Here is a 20044-nt window from a genome sequence, read left to right as displayed (position 1 = left end):
TTCCCAAGAGGTGTAAGTCTATGTCACACCTGGCTGTGGTCCCAGATCCCATGTCACAAGACTGTCATTTCTTTACTATAAGGAGCTCTTTACACAAGTTCCTCTAAATAACGTGTTGTTTCTACATCACCAACCTCTTCAAGATACTACCAGCAGTTCACTTGCTGCTGCAAGCACAAGCTACAGTGCTCAGTCAACAGTCATAACTTTGTAAGATTTAACACAAAACTTCACCCCTTCAGCATGCTGAACCAGTCAAGCAGCAACCATCTTGGCAGCTGCATGGCACACGCAGTGTCTCCAGACTTGCTTCTTTTCCAGCAAGAAAACCAGCTTCCCCACTTAATACATTCACCCCAACTGGGGGGAGTCTTATTTTGGGGAAAAGGTGTATGTTGTATGCAAGAGAATAAGGTATCCCTTCACTCAACATGCAGGTTTTTATTATCATCAATATAATAATTTTCATTATGCATCTTAAGGCAGTTAATTCAGTATGCCAGGTTACTACACTAGGATATATGGCATCTCTAGCCTACATGCTATGCCAAAGATCCCTTATTAAAAAACAGGATTAAAAATTTTAGACAACTTTGCAATACAGGACTAGTCCTAGCACAGATTTTCAAATATAGCTTGGGAAGTTAGTCAAACAACTGTTGAAGTTATGCATCTAAATCCTAGAGATAGTGCTGAAAATCAGTCTCAGGGCTTAAGTTCTTGGAAGGAAAACTGAGTGTGAGCCTTGTTTGTAAGCTCTTCATATATTTATCTAAGTTGAAAAGCTAAGTTAAATGATGAGTAATGGCACTATGATCTGGAAAAGGTATGATTTCACTACTGACTGAAAATATACAATACACAAAAGGGAGAACAGCATCTTTTGGAGTGGAAGGTGAAAAATAAAGCGCTGTATAAGTATCATGAGACACAACCACTAAAAGTAATAAGGAGAGCAAGTTTAGCAAAATAAATTCTCAAATTAATTAATTATATGTCAACCACCTTAAAATATGGGATTCTAAAGTCTAGAAAGAACACTTGACATTTCACTAACTTCTCATTCATTCAAGATGAGATATAATATCTCATGATTTAGGCCAGGTACACTCATTCAATTTCTATTGCCATTCTCCCAGTAGAAACTAAAATTGTACAGACCTTCAGGCTTTTTTCCCCAAAGCAAACAGTGGCTGGTCTAGGAGAAAAATAACCCAGCAACAATCTGGGTTAAATCATTCCTGAGAGAGTTTCTCCAGGGATACTGAGCATGCAGAGGAGGAGGAGTAGAGCTGGTGGAAAGGCTCCCTGCCTCCCTGTTCAAGAAGGCCTGGGGGGCTGCTGCTCCTCTTCCACAGACCAGGAGGTAAGGAGATCAACAGTTACTGTTCCCTGTATTGTTTCCCAACCAGGGAACTCCACAGTTTCAGAAAGAGGTAGGAGGCTTTGCCAGCTTTTTCCAGCTTCTCTATCCTACCCCAGCCACATAACTGAGTGGCAGGGTGGTGATTTAAAAGTCAGTAGCTGAAGTAGGGCTCCAGTAAAACCTCCCCAACCCAGTTCCCAGCTCCTGCTGCTTCCCCCTTGCCACCACACCACTGGGCTGAGAGAAGGAGCATCAGCTTAAAAGCCAGCAGTGAGAAGTACAGCTTATAGACCCCATTTCCAGCTGCCAGCTTTTACATCACCACTCTGCCGCTCAGCAGGGTAGCAACATGGAGTTGGGAGTGGGAGCCAGGAGCTAAATAGGGGAGGCTTCCAGCAAGTCCCTTTCTTACCTTTTAAAACCACCACACCACCACTCGGCTGGGCAACAGGGTGACAAGGGGGAGCCAGGAGTCAGGCCGGAGAAAGCTTCTGCATGCCTGGTTTCCAGTCCCTCCAGCTTTCAATTAGCAGCTGCACCACTCCACTGGGAGCCTGGTATGCAGAGGCTTCCTTCACCTGGCTCCCAGTTCCTCTGTGCCACTCAGCTGACCCAGAGCAGAAATGCCCCTGTACTGCTGTAGGTCAGCCTAGAGCAGTGCTGAGTGAGGCAGGCTGGCATATCCCAGCTGCCACTTGACAGCCTGCCCTTGTCCCAGGCAGGAGAGAAGGGAGACTGTTATAATTACAGACCTCCCACCCAAAGTCCTGAGCTTGACCAGGAATTTGCCTGGGAACTGGCTGAGGCAGCTTGCTCCAGGACCATGGTTGTCATGGGTGACTTCAATTACCCAGACATCTCGTGGGAGGATCGCTCAGCAAAATCTGAGCGGTCGCAGAGCTTCCTCTCGTGTGTGGATGACCTCTACCTGACTCAAGAAGTCTATGGGCCAACGAGAGGCAAAGCTCTGCTCGACCTGGTACTGGCTACTGGGGATGACCTAGTCGGCGACCTAGTGATCGATGGGAAGCTGGGTGACAGCGACCACGAGCTGATCACCTTCACCATCCGCCGAGAAGCTGGCAAGTCAGTCAGCAACATGCAAGTCCTTGACTTCAGGAAAGCTGACTTTGACAAGCTCAGGAGGCTTGTCAGTGAGGCCCTAAGGGACTGTGACCACAGGGAGAGGGGAGTTCAAGAAGAGTGGTTGCTCCTCAAGGGAGCGATCCTCAATGCACAAACTAAGTCTATTCCATCTCGGAGGAAAGGCAGCAAGAGGGCACAGCAGCCCCCCTGGCTCTCCAGGGACCTAGCAGACCTCCTGAGGCTAAAAAGAAAGGCCTACAAAGGATGGAGGATGGGAGTCACCTCCAAGGAGGATTATTCTGCACTGGTCCGGTCCTGTAGGGAGCTGACCAGGAAAGCCAAGGCTGCAACTGAACTCCAGCTAGCTTTGAGCATCAAGGACAATAAAAAGTCCTTTTTCAGATACATGGGGAGCCGGAAGAAAAGCAGGGGCAACGTTGGACCCCTGCTGAACCAGATGGGCCAACTGACAACTGACGTCCAGGAAAAAGCCAGCCTATTAAATAGGTACTTTGCATCAGTCTTTCATTAGCCCCATGGGACGCCCATGCCCGCTACAGGGCCGGGAAGTCCGGGTGAGGGTGATCCCCTGCCCTCCATTAATGCTGACTTCATGAAGGAACATCTTGAGAAGCTGGATACCTTCAAGTCAGCCGGCCCTGACAATCTTCACCCCAGGGTACTCAAGGAGCTGGCGAGCATCATAGCCCAGCCTCTAGCGTGGATCTTTGAAAACTCTTGGCGCTCTGGTGTAGTGCCCGAAGACTGGAAGAAGGCCAATGTGGTGCCTATCTTCAAGAAAGGGAGGAAAGTGGATCCGGCTAACTATAGGCCGATCAGCCTGACTTCTATCCCGGGGAAGATCTTAGAAAAGTTTATTGAAGAGGCCATCCTTAATGGACTGGCCGACGCCAACATCTTAAGGGATAGCCAGCACGGGTTTGTTGTGGGTAGGTCTTGCTTGACCAATCTCATTTCCTTCTACAACCAGGTGACCTATCACCTGGACAAGGGAGATGAGATTGATGTCATATATCTTGACTTCAAAAAAGCCTTCGATCTGGTGTCCCATGATCGTCTCTTGGAGAAACTGGCCAATTGTCGCCTTGGGTCCTCCACGATCCACTGGCTGGAAAATTGGCTCCGGGGTCAGACCCAGAGGGTAGTAATTGATGGAAGTCACTCATCGTGGTGTCCGGTGACCAGTGGGGTCCCCCAGGGCTCTGTCCTTGGACCCATACTGTTCAACATCTTCATTAATGATGTGGACACTGGAGTCAGAAGTGGACTGGCCAAGTTCGCAGATGACACCAAACTTTGGGGCAAAGCATCCACGCCAGAAGACAGGCGGATGATCCAGGCTGACCTGGACAGGCTCAGCAAGTGGGCAGACGAGAATCTGATGGTGTTCAACGCCGATAAATGCAAGGTTCTCCACCTTGGGAAAAAAAACCTGCAGCATCCTTATAGGCTCGGCAGTGCTATGTTGGCTAGCACTATGGAAGAAAGAGACTTGGGGGTCATCATTGACCACAAGATGAACATGAGCCTGCAATGCGATGCTGCAGCTACTAAAGCGACCAAAACGCTGGCTTGCATCCATAGATGCTTCTCAAGCAAATCCCGGGACGTCATTCTCCCCCTGTACTCGGCCTTAGTGAGGCCGCAGCTGGAGTACTGCGTCCAGTTTTGGGCTCCACAATTCAAAAAGGATGTGGAGAAGCTTGAGAGAGTCCAGAGAAGAGCCACGTGCATGATCAGAGGTCAGGGAAGCAGACCCTATGATGACAGGCTGAGAGCCCTGGGGCTCTTTAGCCTGGAAAAGCGCAAGCTCAGGGGTGATCTGATGGCCACCTACAAGTTTATCAGGGGTGACCACCAGTATCTGGGGGAACGTTTGTTCACCAGAGCGCCCCAAGGGATGACGAGGTCGAATGGTCACAAACTACTACTAGATCGTTTCAGGCTGGACATAAGGAAGAATTTCTTTACTGTCCGAGCCCCCAAGGTCTGGAACAGCCTGTCACCGGAGGTCGTTCAAGCGCCTCCATTGAACACCTTCAAGATGAAACTGGATGCTTATCTTGCTGGGATCCTCTGACCCCAGCTGACTTCCTGCCCTTTGGGCGGGGGGCTGGACTCGATGATCTTCCGAGGTCCCTTCCAGCCCTAATGTCTACGAAAGTCTATGAAATAATTAAAGAGCTGTGGGGCAGGAAGCAACCCTTGATTTTTCTATTGGAAGAAATTTCTTTTGGTAGAAATGTATGTCAGTATGCAGCCTTAGGAGAATAAAAGGAAATTTCCATTCTTCTCCTGAAAATTATGTGTTCATTCTTAGATATTTTAAATATGGAACTTTACAAATAGCCTCCTACATTACCGGAGCCAACAAAATGTAGGGAAAATAGGCCTTCTTATTAAGAGCTACTGGGCACCTTTACACGTGCTCCATGGGTGGGGGGGATGCTTTACTTAGGGGCAGCTCTCAGGAGACACTCTAATTAAAGCACCCATAGTGTTTTGTGTATTCAGTGTCCTGCACTTCGAAATAGCAGCTAGGACACTTTAACTAAAGCTCATTAACTGAACTTAAAGCACCCCGATGCACAAAGACACTGAATACATGAGACAGCAAGGCGGCTAGAACGTATTAATTAGCATGTTCCAGAAGACATTATCAGTCAAGTCTATAATTACAGTGCATCGGAGCAGGCATCCCTGCACATCTACACGCACCCACTGTTACCAGAACATTTCACATCAAATTCAAAACCAACAAGTACATCTTGGCCAAATACTGAATCACTTTGCTAAATTGATATATGGTTTAAGATATCAATTAAGCAAAAGTAATTAATCATGTGTGTCACTGTAAGCCCAAAGATTTTCAGTGGGACTACTCACATACTCAGAGTTCTTAAGTGCTTTACACAAGTGAGGTCCCAAGCCATAAAGCACATTGCTCATGTTCTGCTAATCTAAACACATATGCTCATTTTATTTAATTTCCAGAACTTCTTTGATACTCACAATGAAATTTTAATAATTTGCTTTTTTTGTCAGGGCTGGTATTTGATCCTTCCATCTCCTTTTTCTAATAGGTAAAACTAGGGCTGTCAATTACTCACAGTTAATGCATGCGATTTTTGTGTTAATTTGTTTTTGAGTTAATTTCTTTAACGCCCATTAGTGGCTGCTGGTGCTGAGGGAAAAGTGGCCCCTCCCCCTCGTTGGTACATGCCTGCCTGTGCTGCTGGGGAAAAAGCAGTCCCTCCCCACTTGCTGCGGTTGGGCCACACACGCAGGTGGCCAGCAAGCAACCAGGCAGGGTCCTGGGAGCAGACTCAGCAGCTGGGTGCAAGTAAGTGTATGTGGGGGCAGGGGTTGGAGGCCCAGGTCTTGGGGACTATCTATGGTTTGTGTACGTGTGTGAGGAGGGGCGGGTGCCACACCTTCACAAATTCCCCACCCCCAGCCCCCAATCATACAAAGTACCTACAAAATTTTGCATAATTTTGAGTTTTTCTGCACATAATTTTGAGTTTTTAGCTGTGCGATTAACATTAATTAATTGAGACTAATTTTGTTAATCGCACAACTAATTGTGATCAAATGTTTTAATCATTTGACGGCCCTAGTTAAAACTCATTCATAAATATTTCAATCGGAAACAGTTTTTTATCAGTTTTTCTACCAGAACTATATGGCAAGGCTGAAAAAATGCAGGTAAAGCTTGAAGTACTTAAGAAAAGAAATAAATGCATAACAACAAAGAATTCAGAGACAGCAGCAATGTTTTAATGAGTTAAAAGAAGAATCTTTCTGCCATCTGAAGAAGTGATACCCCATCTCCATTAAGCACTGACACTAATTAAGCTATAAGTAAAGCATTAGATTTATGCCAATATCATTAAAAGAATATATCGTACTCCTGCTAAACGGTACTTTAAAGAACAATCAGATAATGAGAAATGTATGCGACTCCAAGAAGTAGGTTTTCATATTTGGAACCCTACTGCAGAAAAGTATACTATATGCGAGTCTTGTAATTACAAATTAAAAAGATTCTGACTCCTAAATTTACCATTTTCTTGTACATTTTTGTCAAGTATTCTAAAAATTTCATTAAAATAAGTTTACTCTACATTGTGCAAAAAACCCTTAGCTAGAGCACGAGCTATTTTACTTAGCTGCACTCAAATTTACTAAAGTAATATCAAGATTATAAGTCAAATGTACAAAAGCAAAAAATTATAGATTTAAGTGTCTCCCACTCTGTTTTATTTACTTTTATCATATAAAGCACATGAAGTGCAGTACAAACTGAAAGATGTCTCAGTTTTAAAATAATTGAAACAACTACTTTACCTTTAATGCAAGAACCATTAATGGAGTGACAGAGAGGGTAAATCTGAATATTGAGAACTTCCACCAACCTATTCATGAAACAGTATTTAATGCACCTGATGAGCTAGGTTCACAGTTCCTTCTCAGATGAATGAAAGTAAGATATTGTTGCATTGCCAACAAAACTGGTGTGGCTACATTTGAGGAAGAATTGTGCTGTTTGGCATTTTGAGAGTAACATATACAAATAAGGTCTTTTCATCTCTTAAAAGGTTTCTCCTTTTGAACCATCACACTTTTAGCCTTTCTTGTCTTATCAAAAATGTACACTTAAAATGCAACCTTTTTTTCCTAAATCCAGTTTGCTCCATCTTATAGTCTACATCATATTCTAACACATTTTTTGTTTTCCCAAAATAAAAGGATTCCTCATTAATTAGATAGCCTCTTCTGTCACAGTTCATATAGCCTTATTTACATCAAGAAGTACTTTGCTGCATGTATAGTCCCTATAGACTTTGAAGGGACTGACTGCTTAGTATAAGAGTGATAAAATCCAATATACATAGTAAGCATTTTAGAGGCCCATGTTCATACAAAAATGTTAGGTATTGGTAAGAAAATAAAGCAGGCGAAGAGAAAACCCTTTATCTAACAATTACTATAACATTTTTGTCTACTTTTCTCTAAAAATCTAAAACTAAAATAGAAAATATCAGTGAAATTCAATATGGTTAAATAAGGAAGATGATGAACATTTCAATATTAAAAAAAGAAAAGAAAAAAAGGATTAATACACATCCAGCTTTCTAACTTATTTTCAATGTTCCAGCTTTCTAACTTTTAACGAATAAGGCTTAGCAAATTGAGCCTACAAAACATTTACCATTCCTTACCATATTTAAAAGTACTCTTCTGTGTTTTTGTTTGGCTTCATATGCACATAAGTGTATATAAATGCTGCCAACTTGTTGCAAAAGTTCACAAACAATCATTGTAACTTTCAACCAATCCCAGCAAAATACAACCTGATTTTATCAACACTAAAATTTTGAGTAATGCCCACATTTAGTCATAAACAAATTTCTTTCTACTATACAAAAATAATGATATGCCAGAAAATAGCTGTCTAAATTATTTACCCAATACAGACAGACATCAATTTGAAAAAGTCTGACTTGCTTTAACAATCCACTACCCTTCAGACTGCTATGAATCATCACTGACTAATACTGTTCAATACAATGGGTTAAATTTGCTTTTCTACAGTTTAGTGCTTTTAGATGCTATAATACAGTTACCTGTCATTAATGATCCAGTTCAGACAAAGATTAAGGGAGCTAAGGTTCTTGCATCGTTTTACTATTTCCATCACTGTTTCATTGTCCAGTTCTGTGATATGACGTAGGTCCAGGCTGGAAAGGTTTCTTAGCTATTGAGATAAATACAATAGAGAGAAAAGAGTCTGAAATGCATTCATAAATAGCAAGTACTGACATATTCTATTACAAAAGCTTTTTCACCTTTCTAGAATCATATGCAGTACACAAAAAGTTATGTTGGGAAGATGTAATTATACTTTCTGAAAAAAAGGAGGGAGGGGGTTAGAATAGCAATAACAACAGGGATAGCAATGAGACAACCAGAATTCTCCTTTAACTAAAAAAGAATTTGTTACTGAAAATATAATACAATTAAAATGACAGAAAAAACTGTTTTTTACTACTATAGGAATGTTCTAGCTCACCAGTTAAGTGCCTTTTAGTATTCCCATTACTAAATACATTTTTCCATGTTTACTACTTAAATAGATGCAAAATAGTTATCTGGGCTTTGACTTGGCTTGAAATTATATTTATTAAATTAGAGTATGCCAGTATTTTTTCTTCAGGTTTTTTGTTGGTTTTTTTTTTTTGGGGGGGGGGGGGTTGGCGCTTGTGAAAGTTCAAGAAACTGAAAATGAACATTTTCAAAAACTTCCTGTGCTCCTAGAATAGAAACATGTGACTCTGACTTTTAAAACTAATCTTTGCAGGATATCTCATTGCTTGTCTGCATTAGAAAGCCATTACAAATGACAGTTATTTGGTTTGGAAAAAAATGGCTCTGCACATGCATAGTGATTTTTTTCTAACAAAAGACCTTCCATTTAGCATTGCAAGATATGAATAGAAACTGTATAATGAAAAGTAAGGCATGCATTTTTTAAATGCAGAGGGATGTACTGAATGCAAAAACTTCAATATTATCCAAAAAGCATACTAGATATATGCCATCTAATCTACATTTGAAAAGCATGTACTTTTCCTCCCCCCACAGGCAGAAAGGGGATGGTATAGGTTCCATATTATTTCCAAAACCCAGGTAAAGGCAGCTAGGAAACACTCAGTTTTCTGATATGTTGGCCATCATTTTGCTACAAGGCTTTGGGAGTTCTGTATGACAATGTTTATACTGGCACACAACTAGAAATTTTTCAGCTGCATTAAAGTGAACAGAATAGTATAGAAAAACAAAAATAATAATGAAGTAGCAATATACAGAAATAAAATATAAGCAGCATTTAATTCCGCATATTTAAGTATGGGTGTATATAGATGTTCAGGAGGTTAGATTGAGTTAAATGTGGTCACCTGATTTCACTTATTTCGCCTACATGTGGACCTTACATGTAGATCTCTAGTTAATCTGATCAAGGTGCCAAACTGTACAGAAGTTCCCCAAAGGGGATAGAGATAAATCATTTTATATATAACAATCAGTTAAAACAAGGGTGATCAATCTTTAGCCCACAGCCCAAATGTGGCCCATGGAGCTCCCCACGGGTCTGAAAAGTTGGCAGCAGGGGAGCAGTGGCCATAAATATGGACCCTGCCAAATTCCCAAACACCAAGCCCTGAACAGCTTGTCAGAGCCCGGATGCATTAGGCCATGTCCCCTTCCCCCCTTGGGCTGGGCCATGCCTCCTCCCCCTTCAGGGCTCAGTTGGTGGGCTGGGTTGAAGCCAGGCCATGTCCCATTCCCCCACAGGGCCAGGGCCAACTCCTTTGTACTGGTGGGGCCATGTTGGGATAGGCCTGCCCACCTCCTACCAAGCCCGCTCCAGGGCCCTGGATTGAGACCATCAGCTGGATCCAGCTCACAGCTGGACCAGGCACTGGATTTGAGAAACACTGGGTTAAAAATGGCAGGCCCAGTCTAGCTTTAGTTCACCTGAGTAGTGTACTAAAGTTAGATTGGCATGGTTAGACCAATCTAACCAGATATCTGTATTAATTCAGATCATAGCCCCAGGACCGGGAAAGCCCAGTTATGTCCCAGACACAAGGAGGTGCTTTTCCTACCCCCTCCTCTTGCCACTGGGCTTTTTTAAGTACCACCCCCCCCCAATCTCCAGATGGACAACCCCCATGCAGACCACCTAGCCCACTTGAGCAGATAACATATCTATCTACAGCTATAAATCAAAGTTGCAACTAAGGGTGCTTGTACATGTGACAGGGGTTTAGTCCTTCAGGTTTGCATTCTATGCCCCTTAAATTGAAACAGTGCCTTAAGTAAAATGGTGGGATTTATTTTCTGTCACTGTATAGACATCATTATCCTGGCAGTCACAGGTGTCTGCTGAAGGCAGAAGTAGTGAGGGGCCTGGCCCTTTCTCCACTCCCCCGCCCAGTGGAGCCTGCCTGCCTCTCCTGTGGCTGTGTGCTGCTGGCAGGCCAACTGGCCCCCGATCTGCACGAGGCCTCAGTCCTTCCCTCAACAGTGGCAGTCTCCAGGCATGCTACTAGCAGGCCGGGTGCTGCCCCAGCTCAGAGGCATGCAATCCAACTCTTTCCCAAGCCCGCCAAAGCTTCCAGAGCCCTGTGCACTGTCCCCACCATCTTCTCCAACCACCAGCACACCCAGCTGCCCTCCTGCCACTTCCCCACGCTACCCTGGGGTAAGCCAGCCTGTTTCCAAGCAGCTTCAGGTGTCTTCGCAGCTGCAGGTGTCTGCTGAAGGCAGTAGTGAGGGGCCTGATCCTTTTGTTTTAGCGGAGCCTGCCTCCTTCTCCTTCAGCTCGGGGGTGAGCTGACAGATTAATGGCTGCAACGTTCCAACATGCAGTGTTGCAAACTTAACTACATCAGAACGTGGTTTAATTTGTGATGATGCAAACTCATTTAAAACCCCCCAAAAATATGCATAGGTGTAAAGTATGATGCCATTAAGCCACATAAAGGGAAATTTTCATCACGTGTACATGGCAGCATTGTCACATGCACAAGTGTTCTAAGACTACAACTGAAAAGGACTAGAAATATTTTGCTACATTTTTTATTTTATTCATGCTTTCTTTTACACCATGTACACACATATAGGAGACATAGTGAAAATAAAAGATCCAGTCACTTTCTCTAGTTTTTGTGGTTCTTTATATGAAGATAATACATGTATTCATTATTTTAAAGATTTATAACATGATTGTGAAGCACAAAACCAGGAAGAAAGTCAGAGGCTTTTATTATTTACTCCTGTTTATATTTCCTCCTATGTCCAGGCATGAAATCAGAAAGGAGAATAGAAAGGTCCAACAGTCCTATCAGCATCCCTTTTTTTCTTAGCCAGCTGGTTGTTCCATATTCAGTTCCCATTTCAGAGAGAACAGAGAACTTAGGTAATAGAAAGGTCCATGAACAAAAAAGCAGAATAGATTGTGAACAAAGAAAAAACACACCGAAAATAAAGGGGAAAAAATTAAAGATTTTAAAGCAGAAAAATTATTATACTCATCCAAGATGGGCTCCTTAAATAATACAAGTCACAGAACTTTACTTCATCCAGTAATGTTGACAGCAGTCTCATAGTATCTAACAAAGCTGAAGAAAAATTTTGGAAAGGCATCCAATTCTGTTTATGACCAATAGGATTACTGTACTTAGACTTGGATATCCACCCTGCTTGACTTGAACAGCCTCACTATGGCAATCTCATCCAAGTGACTATAAAGGACTACCCAGAATGATGACAACCAGCTACTTTATACCCCTTGGTAAATTGTTCCAATTGTCTATTTCCTTCACTGCTGAAATCATGAATCTTATTTTCAAACAAGATTTATCTATGTTCATATTCTAAATAAATCTAATGTCAACAGAAAGTGTTAAAAAAATCACTAAGTAAAAAAAAAAGGAGAGAGTCTGGCATGGAAATCCTGAGGCTTTTAGAATACTAAAGGCAGAGGATTTTATTTGACTACTGAGTTTCGGGACTTATGCTCAAGGCATATGCCATATACATAAATCATATTTAACAGCTTTTCTTAGCAACTAGAAGAGCTAGACATTTTAAGTATAATCACTCAAATCTAGAAGCTGTAGCTTTGAGAAGAGAACTAATATTGCAAGATCTGTGATAAAATCACGAGAGTTGACAACACTGAGCCTCCCGGTGCTTGGTCTACCTGGTTACAAAAATCTGTCCTGACAGCAATCTTCTCTGCATACAGAAATGTAGTCATGTAGATATTTTCCAGGAGTGATCAAAACGACTTAACCTTTCCCTAGACCAACGTAATGTCTATAACCTTTCAATTACAGTAATTTTAAGGATTACTTGTAAAAAATAAAGGATCAGCATTTTCAATTGGAAATCTGATATTCAAATTGACTGCCCTTTTACATCACGATCTTCTTGCAAATGCATAAGGAGCACAAGGATTCACCACAAACACTTCCATGAACAGCAGGAATTACTATTACAGTATTCTAATATTATAAGTCTTAATCTGTCTGTCTGTCTGACTGCCCATAACGCTTTATTTGTGCTCTGATTGGCTGATGAACAGACTGCGAAGAAGCATTCAGACAGGTGGCAGCATGCTGCCATGATGGTGGGAACACAGGGCACCTTGCCCCTGCTGCCCTGCTCCCCAGAGGTGGGAGCAACAGAGTGGCCAGCAGTACTCCCTGAAGGTGGTGACACTGGAGCGGAGGGGGGGGACGAGGCCACCAGAGCTAGCCTCGCCACCCCTTGCTCCTTGGAGGTGGTGGTGGTGCAGGGGAGGGAGGGGGGTCGGGATGCTGTGGGGGGCAAGGCCACCAGCACTGGACACAGCCCACCCCTCCCCCCTTCTGTCATTACCGCCTTCAGGGCCAACACAGTGGTGGGGGGGGAGGGGGGGCCCCATGTGGGGGAGCGGGCACGCTGTGGTGGTGCTGGTGGGGGGAGGAGAGGAGTGGGCCCAGGCCTGACCTGGGGGAAGGGGAAAGAGCCAGAACTGGGGGAGAAGCCAGCCTGCTGTGGAGCTGGAGGGGAACAGCAGGCCCAGCCCAACGTGGCAGTGGCTAAGGGAGGGGAGGAGTGAGCCTCCTCATACATGCATAGATGTTAGGGTCAGAAGGGACCTCAGTAGGTCATCGAATCTGACCCCCTGCCCTGGACAGGAAAGTGCACTGGGGTTAGACGACCCCAGCTAGATGCTTATCCACTATCCTCTTCAACACGCCCAGGATAGGGGAGAGCACCATCTCCCTTGGAAGCCCATTCCAGATTCTGGCAACCCTTACTGTGAAGAAGTTCTTTCTAATGTCTAACCTAAATCTGCTCTCCGTCAATCTGTGGCCATTGTTCCTAGTTACTCCAGGGGACGTACTAGTAAACAGAACATCTCCTATTCCCTGCTGCCCTCGCCTGGTGAATTTATAGGCAGCCACAAGTTTACCTCTCAGCCTTCTCTTGTGAAGGCTGAAGAAATCAAGGTCCCACAGTCATTCCTCGTAGGGCCTTCCCTGCAGGCCTCTGAGCATACGAGTGGCCCTCCTCTGAACCCTCTCAAGATTCTCCGCATCCCTCTTGAAGTGTGGCAGCCAAAACTGGATGCAGTACTCCAACTGCGGCCTGACCAGTGCCGCATAAAGGGGAAACATCACCTCCCTGGACCTGTTTGTCATGCATCTGCTAATGCATGATAAAGTGTGGTTAGCCTCGTTTATCACTTTGTCACATTGACAACTCATGTTCATCTTGCAGCCAGCTATGACTTCAAGATCCCTTTCTACTGATGTGCTGCTGAGAAGGTCATCCCCCAGCCTCTAAGTGTGTTGGTGGTTCTTTTTGCCTAGGTGCAGCACTTTGCACTTGTCTTTGTTGAACATCTTCATCAGTGACTTGGGCGAGGGGGTAGAAAGCAGATGACACTAAGATGTGGGGTGAAGTGGGTACACTACTAGGAAGGAACAGGCTGCAAGTGGATCTAGACAGGTTACAGGGGTGGGCTGAAGAGAACAGGATGGGGTTCAACACTGACAAGTGCAGGGTAATGCACCCGGGGAGGAAGAACCAGCGACACACCTACAGGCTGGGGAACTCCTTTCTCGCCAGTGTTGAGACAGAAAAGGATGTTGGAGTCATCATTGATGCCACAATGAACATAGGCTGACAGTGTGGGGACAAGGTCAGGAAGGCCAACCATACCTTATCGTGCATCCACAGATGCATCTCAAGCAGTTCCAAGGAGGTGATCCTCCCCCTCTATGCGACACTGGTCAGGCCGCAGTTGGAGTACCGTGTCCAGTTCTGGGCACCGCACTTCAGGAGGGATGTGGCCAATATGGAGAGGGTCCAAAGGAGGGCCACCTGCATGATCAGGAGTCAGCAGGGCAGGCCCTATGAGGAGAAGCTCAGGGACCTGAACCTGTTCAGCCTCCAAAAGAGAAGGCTAAGAGGGGATCTAGTGGCAGTCTACAAACTAGTCAAGAGGGACCAGCAGGCATTGGGAGAGTCTCTGTTCCCCGAGCAATCCCGGGAGTTACAAGAAACAATGGACACAAGCTAGCGGAGGGTAGTTTCAGGCTAGACATTAGGAAGCGCTATTTCACTGTCAGGGAGGCTGGGAGCTGGAACCAACTTCCAAAAGAAGTGGTGCTGGCTCCTACCCTGGGGGTCTTTAAAAGGAGGCTGGATGAACATCTGGTCGGGGTCATTTGACCCCAGTACTCTTTCCTGCCATGGCAGGGGGTCAGACTAGATGATCTCCTCAGGTCCCTTCTGACCCTACCATCTATGAAACTGCATTCTAATTCATTCTGCACATTTTTCCAACCTGTCCAGATCTGACTGGATCTGTTCCCTACCCTCTGATGTGTTAACTTTGCCCCATAATTTGGTATTATCTGTGAACTTGGACAGGGCACTCTCCATGCCCTCGTCCAAGTCACTGATGAAGACAGTGAATAGCACCAGTCCAAGGACTGAGCCTTGCAGGACTCCACTGTCCACATCTTTCCAGATTGATATCGACCCATCTACCACCACTCTCTGAGTGCGACCCCTAAGCCAATTTGCCACCCACCTGACTGTGAAATCATCTACCTCACAGCCTGTCAGTTTATTTGCAAAAACAGAATGAGATACCGTATTGAAGGCCTTCTTAAAGTCTAGATAGATGACATCTACCTTGACTCCCGTGTCTAAGCATTTTGTGACCTGGTCATAAAAAGAAACAAGGTTAGTCAGGCAGGATCTACCTGCAATGAATCCATGCTGATTTCCTTTCAGCATTATTTCCCCTGCTGGGTTCCCACAAATGTGATCCTTAATGATTTTTTCCTGAGTTTTCCCAAGGATAGAGGTGAGAGTAACTGGCCTATAGTTTCCTGGTGTCTCCCTTCTCCCCTTCTTGAAAATAGGGAGCATTTTGGCCCATCCTCCCCCTGTTGGGCCCAGGCCCATTTCTCCCCCAGCCCCCTCCCCCTGCGTTGGCCCTGAGCCCGCTCCTTCTGTCCCCCTGCTGCTGCTGGATCAGCCCAGGCCTGCTGCTCTCCCCCGCTGCAGCAGCCCAGCTTTTCCCCACCCTCGGGCCCAGTCCTCCCCCACATTGGGCCCACTCTTCCCCTCCCCCCGCCACTGTGGTGGGGAGGGATGGGAGCAGGCCTGGACCCCAAACAGCAGGAAGGAAGTGTAGAGTGGGCATGGGCTCCATCCCTGCCTGCTCCCCCCCCCATCATTTTTGATGGGCATTTGGCTAGTAACCTCATAAATCCAGATATCAAAGATCCAGAATTATCGAAAAAACATCACTTTTTAAAACTACACTCCACCATGGAGTAGCAGTGGCCGATCCCAGAACAGCAGAGGGGAAAACTGTGTGCAGCAGCTGCCGCTGCCATCCACCACTCTGTGACACCTCTCCGCATGGAGCCACTGCTCCAGGGGAGATTATGCTTAGGGGCAACTAACACAGGTTCATTAGAGGCAGGTCCTGTCAGACCAACCTGGTGGCCTTCTATGACCAGGTCACAAAATCCTTAGACGCAGGGGTAGTAGTGGACTTTAGGAAGGCGTTTGACACTGTCTATCACCTCACTCTCATTAAAAAACTAGGGGACTGTGGCGTCGACACCTACAAAGTCAAATGGGTCACTAACTGGCTGGAGGGCTGCACCTAGAGAGTGGTGGTGGACAGGTCATTTTTGACCTGGAGGGATGTGGGCAGTGGGGTTCCGCAGGGCTCCGTTCTCAAGCCCGCACTGTTCAACATCTTCATCAGCGACTTGGACAGGGGTGTAAAAACCACCCTGTTCAAATTCACAGGTGACACTCAGATGTGGGGGGAAGTGGGCACACTAGCAGGGAGGAATAGGCTGCAATCGGACATGGACAAGTTACAGGGGTGGGTGGATGAGAACAGGATGGGTTTCAACACTGACAAGTGCAAGTTGCTGCACCTGAGGAGGAAGAGCCAGCAGCATACCTACAGGCTGGGGAACTCCCTTCTTGTCAGTGCAGAGGCAGAAAAGGATCTTGGAGTCATTATTGATGCCAAAATGAACATGGGCCGACAGTGTGGGGATGCGGTCAGGAAGGCCAATCGCACCTTATCATGCATCCACAGATGCATCTCAAGCAGATCCAAGGAGGTGATCCTCCCCCTCTATGCAACACTGGTCAGGCAGTTGGAGTACTGCATCCAGTTCTGGGTGCTGCACTTCAGGAGGGATGTGGACAACATGGAGAGGGTCCAGCGGAGGGCCACTCACATGATCAGGGGTCAGCAGGGCAGGCCCTACGAGGAGAGGTTAAGGGACCTGAACCTGTTCAGCCTCCGCAAGAGAAGGCTGAGGGTGGGTCTAGTGGCCATTTACAAATTAGTCAGAGGGGACCAGCAGGTATTGGGGGAGTCCCTGTTCTGCCAGGCACTCCCAGGAGTGACAAGAAATAACAGTCACAAGCTGGCAGAGGGTAGATTTAAACTAGATATCAGGAGGCACTACTTCACTGTAAGGGCGGCTAGGATCTGGAACAAACTTCCAAGAGAATTGGTGCCGGCTCCTACCCTGGGGGTCTTTAAGAGGAGGCTAAATGAACACCTTGCTGGGATCGTTTGACCCCAGTACTCTTTCCTGCCATGGCAGGGGGTCGGGACTTGATGATCTGCTCAGGTCCCTTCTGCCCCTACAAACTATGAAACTATGAAGGACCAGATGCTGCTACCCACCCTACCCTGCCTCCCCCAGAACTGGCCACTGCTCCAGTTTCAAAATATGTGCTGTAATATGTAAAGTCGGTATTCAATTTGATCATTAAATCAAAATGGAAACTCTCTCAAGCAACAAATAAAATATTTTATGCCAGCTTCTTTCCCCTGTTGCCATCAACCTTAAAGTGGAGAAACTTTAGAATCTAACAAGATTTGAAGAAACAGCAATGAGACTTAAAGCTAAGGAGTAACTTAACATAATATACATTTATTCCTATTTTTAATAATTATACTTGCTTTTAATAATGAATATAATTTCTGCATAGGTTGCAGATATATAAAAGGAGGCATAATTGGGACCAAAGCACACACAATTATGCATGTTTCTCAAGGCTCCTCTACATGTTATATCTATTGTGCAATTACCTTTCAATTGTGCAATAAATTTAGGCTAGCTACATGTGTAAATTAACTACCACATATTTAAAAGGTTGAACTAGCTATAAAGTTATTGCTCAAAAAGGTGTAATAACTTTATAGCTGGTTTCTATCCAACTTTAATTTGCACATGTAGGTAGTCTGTGGCTGGGAGACTGCAGCTGCTGTCATCTCCTAGCTGCTGAGAGATAAGAGACAATGAGGTCTCCCAGTCTCATGGTTGCAGGGGTACTCCAGGCAGTGGCGGGGAAATTGTAGCTCCTCTCATCTCTCAGCTGTGGGGCACTCCATGCATGCTCATGACTGGGAGACTGCAGCAGTGCCCCATGGCTGTGAGGACAGAGAGTCCCGCAGATAACACGGCTCTCAGGTTCCCACTACCTATGTGGCACAGCCAGGATCAAAAGCCCCATCAGGCACAGTCCTCTGGGTCCTGGCTGCACATGGTTCCCACACCTGTGAGCCTCATCAGCAAGGCTCCCAGCTATGGGACCCTGCTTCTTGCCAATGCAGGGGGAGCTCAGGATTGGGCTCGCCTACACCAGCAATAAAGTGTGATTGGATCTAACGTGCGATCCCACAATAGCGCCTCCTGCCATAAACATGCGTCATGGTAGAAGGCACAATTATGTGGATCACACATTATATCCAATTGTGCCTTTACTTGCACATATACAGGGGGCCTCAGAAAAAGAACCACAGTCCATTTCTGTTAAATAAATAGTCATAGTTGTCTCTAAGCATTTTTATAAATGCTGTCTAAAGTAGTCTTTGGTATACGCTGGAACGAATAATTGCATTTAGGTAATACTGACACTTTAATTAAATTTACCAAGCCTACATGGGAGAATAGTAATCCTATTCAGTGACTTAAGTCACCAAGGATTTGATTAAGTAAAGGCTTACAACTGAGATCAGATAAATGATCCACTTCAGTAGTTAAACATTAAGTCAAAATATTTTTTTAAAATTAGGAAGTTTGACTATAGGCAACCTTTAGAACTGGTTTAACAGTATTTTATTCCAAAAGGTCTTTTTTCCTCTGAGTCAAAGTTTGTAAAGAAATTAAATATATTTATTGCCTCCAAGCCTCTGATGAAAAAGAGGCACAATCAGGGACCTGGCCCCTGTTAACAGGTTAAGTGCAGGATACTTCTACAGGACAGATACAGGAGGTTATAGTGGCTACTTCAACTGTTGACATGCTCTCTGGAACCCTAACATTTGGTGTTATGGCAGGGACACAGGACATTTGGCAGTACTGTATAAACTGAATGCATGCAGCAATGTCCTTCCCCCTTTCAAGTCATGTGTTTTATTATACGGGGTAGCTCTAGCAGTGCTGCTCTCTGCACAGGACAGGAGCTACAGATTGTGTGTGCGCCCAAAAGAGGCAGTTGCTATTTATGCAATGAAACTGCAATAACTGCTGCTGTGCATTAGTCATATTAAATAATCTGGCACATCACTGATCACTATAATACTTTTGAACTAACAGGCCCAATTCATGTCTTGTGACACTCCATTGAAGTCTGAAATGGATTTACGCTAGCCATGAATTTGGAGGATAATTTTAATAAGTGTCTCCCTTCAAATTTTGCAACCAGTGATAGGTGCATTGCTGGAACTTAGCCAATAAAGTACATGTACAAACCTTCAACAAATCAGTATAAGAATGTTTTATATTTCAATCCAAATAAACCTACACCCAGCAGCAAATCTAAAAGACCTTCTCCTTCTGTTATACCTGAAAAATGGATCAATAAATTATAAGAGACTGCCACCAAGAAACAATTCTAAATAAGCAAGTATTGCAAGCTAGTTACTGCGCTTCCCAGAAAAGTTCTAAATAATGCAGATACTTGCCTTGGCTTTTCTGGAGGGGAACCAATGTCTGATATGCCACTTTCCCCCAGTAATGAAAATATCTAGATTTTTTTCATAGTATCCCACTCTGGTAACAAGAGGGGAGGGAAGAAGCCTGGGACTGACAAATAGCCATTTGTTGGTCCTAGCCCCAATACCTCCCAGGAGCTTGCTTTGGTGTGGTATATGGGAGGGAGGGGGCTAGACTGACCAAATAATCATTTGTCAGTCCCAGATCCTGCACCAGTCTCCTGATCATATTGCCGCCATGGAGCAGCCAGGCAATAGTTCAACATGCTTTAGGTAATACAATCTGGAAACACATCCTCACTAGAAAAGTCCCAACTTTGCTATGCTATTATGGTATTTAACATGTTTTACTGCTTGAATGTTCAGGTGCTAGCATTTTAAGTGCTGTTAACATGTCTTAGGTGTAACTTGTGACATGGCTCTAAATCTATCATAAGTTTCCTTTA

General features: G+C 44.7%; 1 protein-coding gene across 1 annotated transcript in view; it reads right to left on the bottom strand.

Annotated features, from left to right (window-relative positions):
- The window catches only part of FBXL17 (F-box and leucine rich repeat protein 17), a 503943-nt gene that overhangs the window by 312976 nt on the left and 170923 nt on the right, over positions 1–20044 (bottom strand). The window contains exon 6 of the mRNA XM_014597223.3: positions 8104–8234. Coding sequence (XP_014452709.2) covers positions 8104–8234 — 131 coding nt within the window. The remainder of the gene's footprint in view (positions 1–8103; positions 8235–20044) is intronic.

This window comes from Alligator mississippiensis, chromosome 3 (assembly GCF_030867095.1).
Source record: "Alligator mississippiensis isolate rAllMis1 chromosome 3, rAllMis1, whole genome shotgun sequence".
NCBI lineage: Eukaryota > Metazoa > Chordata > Crocodylia > Alligatoridae > Alligator > Alligator mississippiensis.
The sequence above is the reverse complement of the archived record's forward strand: the minus strand, read 5'-3'. Positions and strand labels throughout refer to the sequence as shown.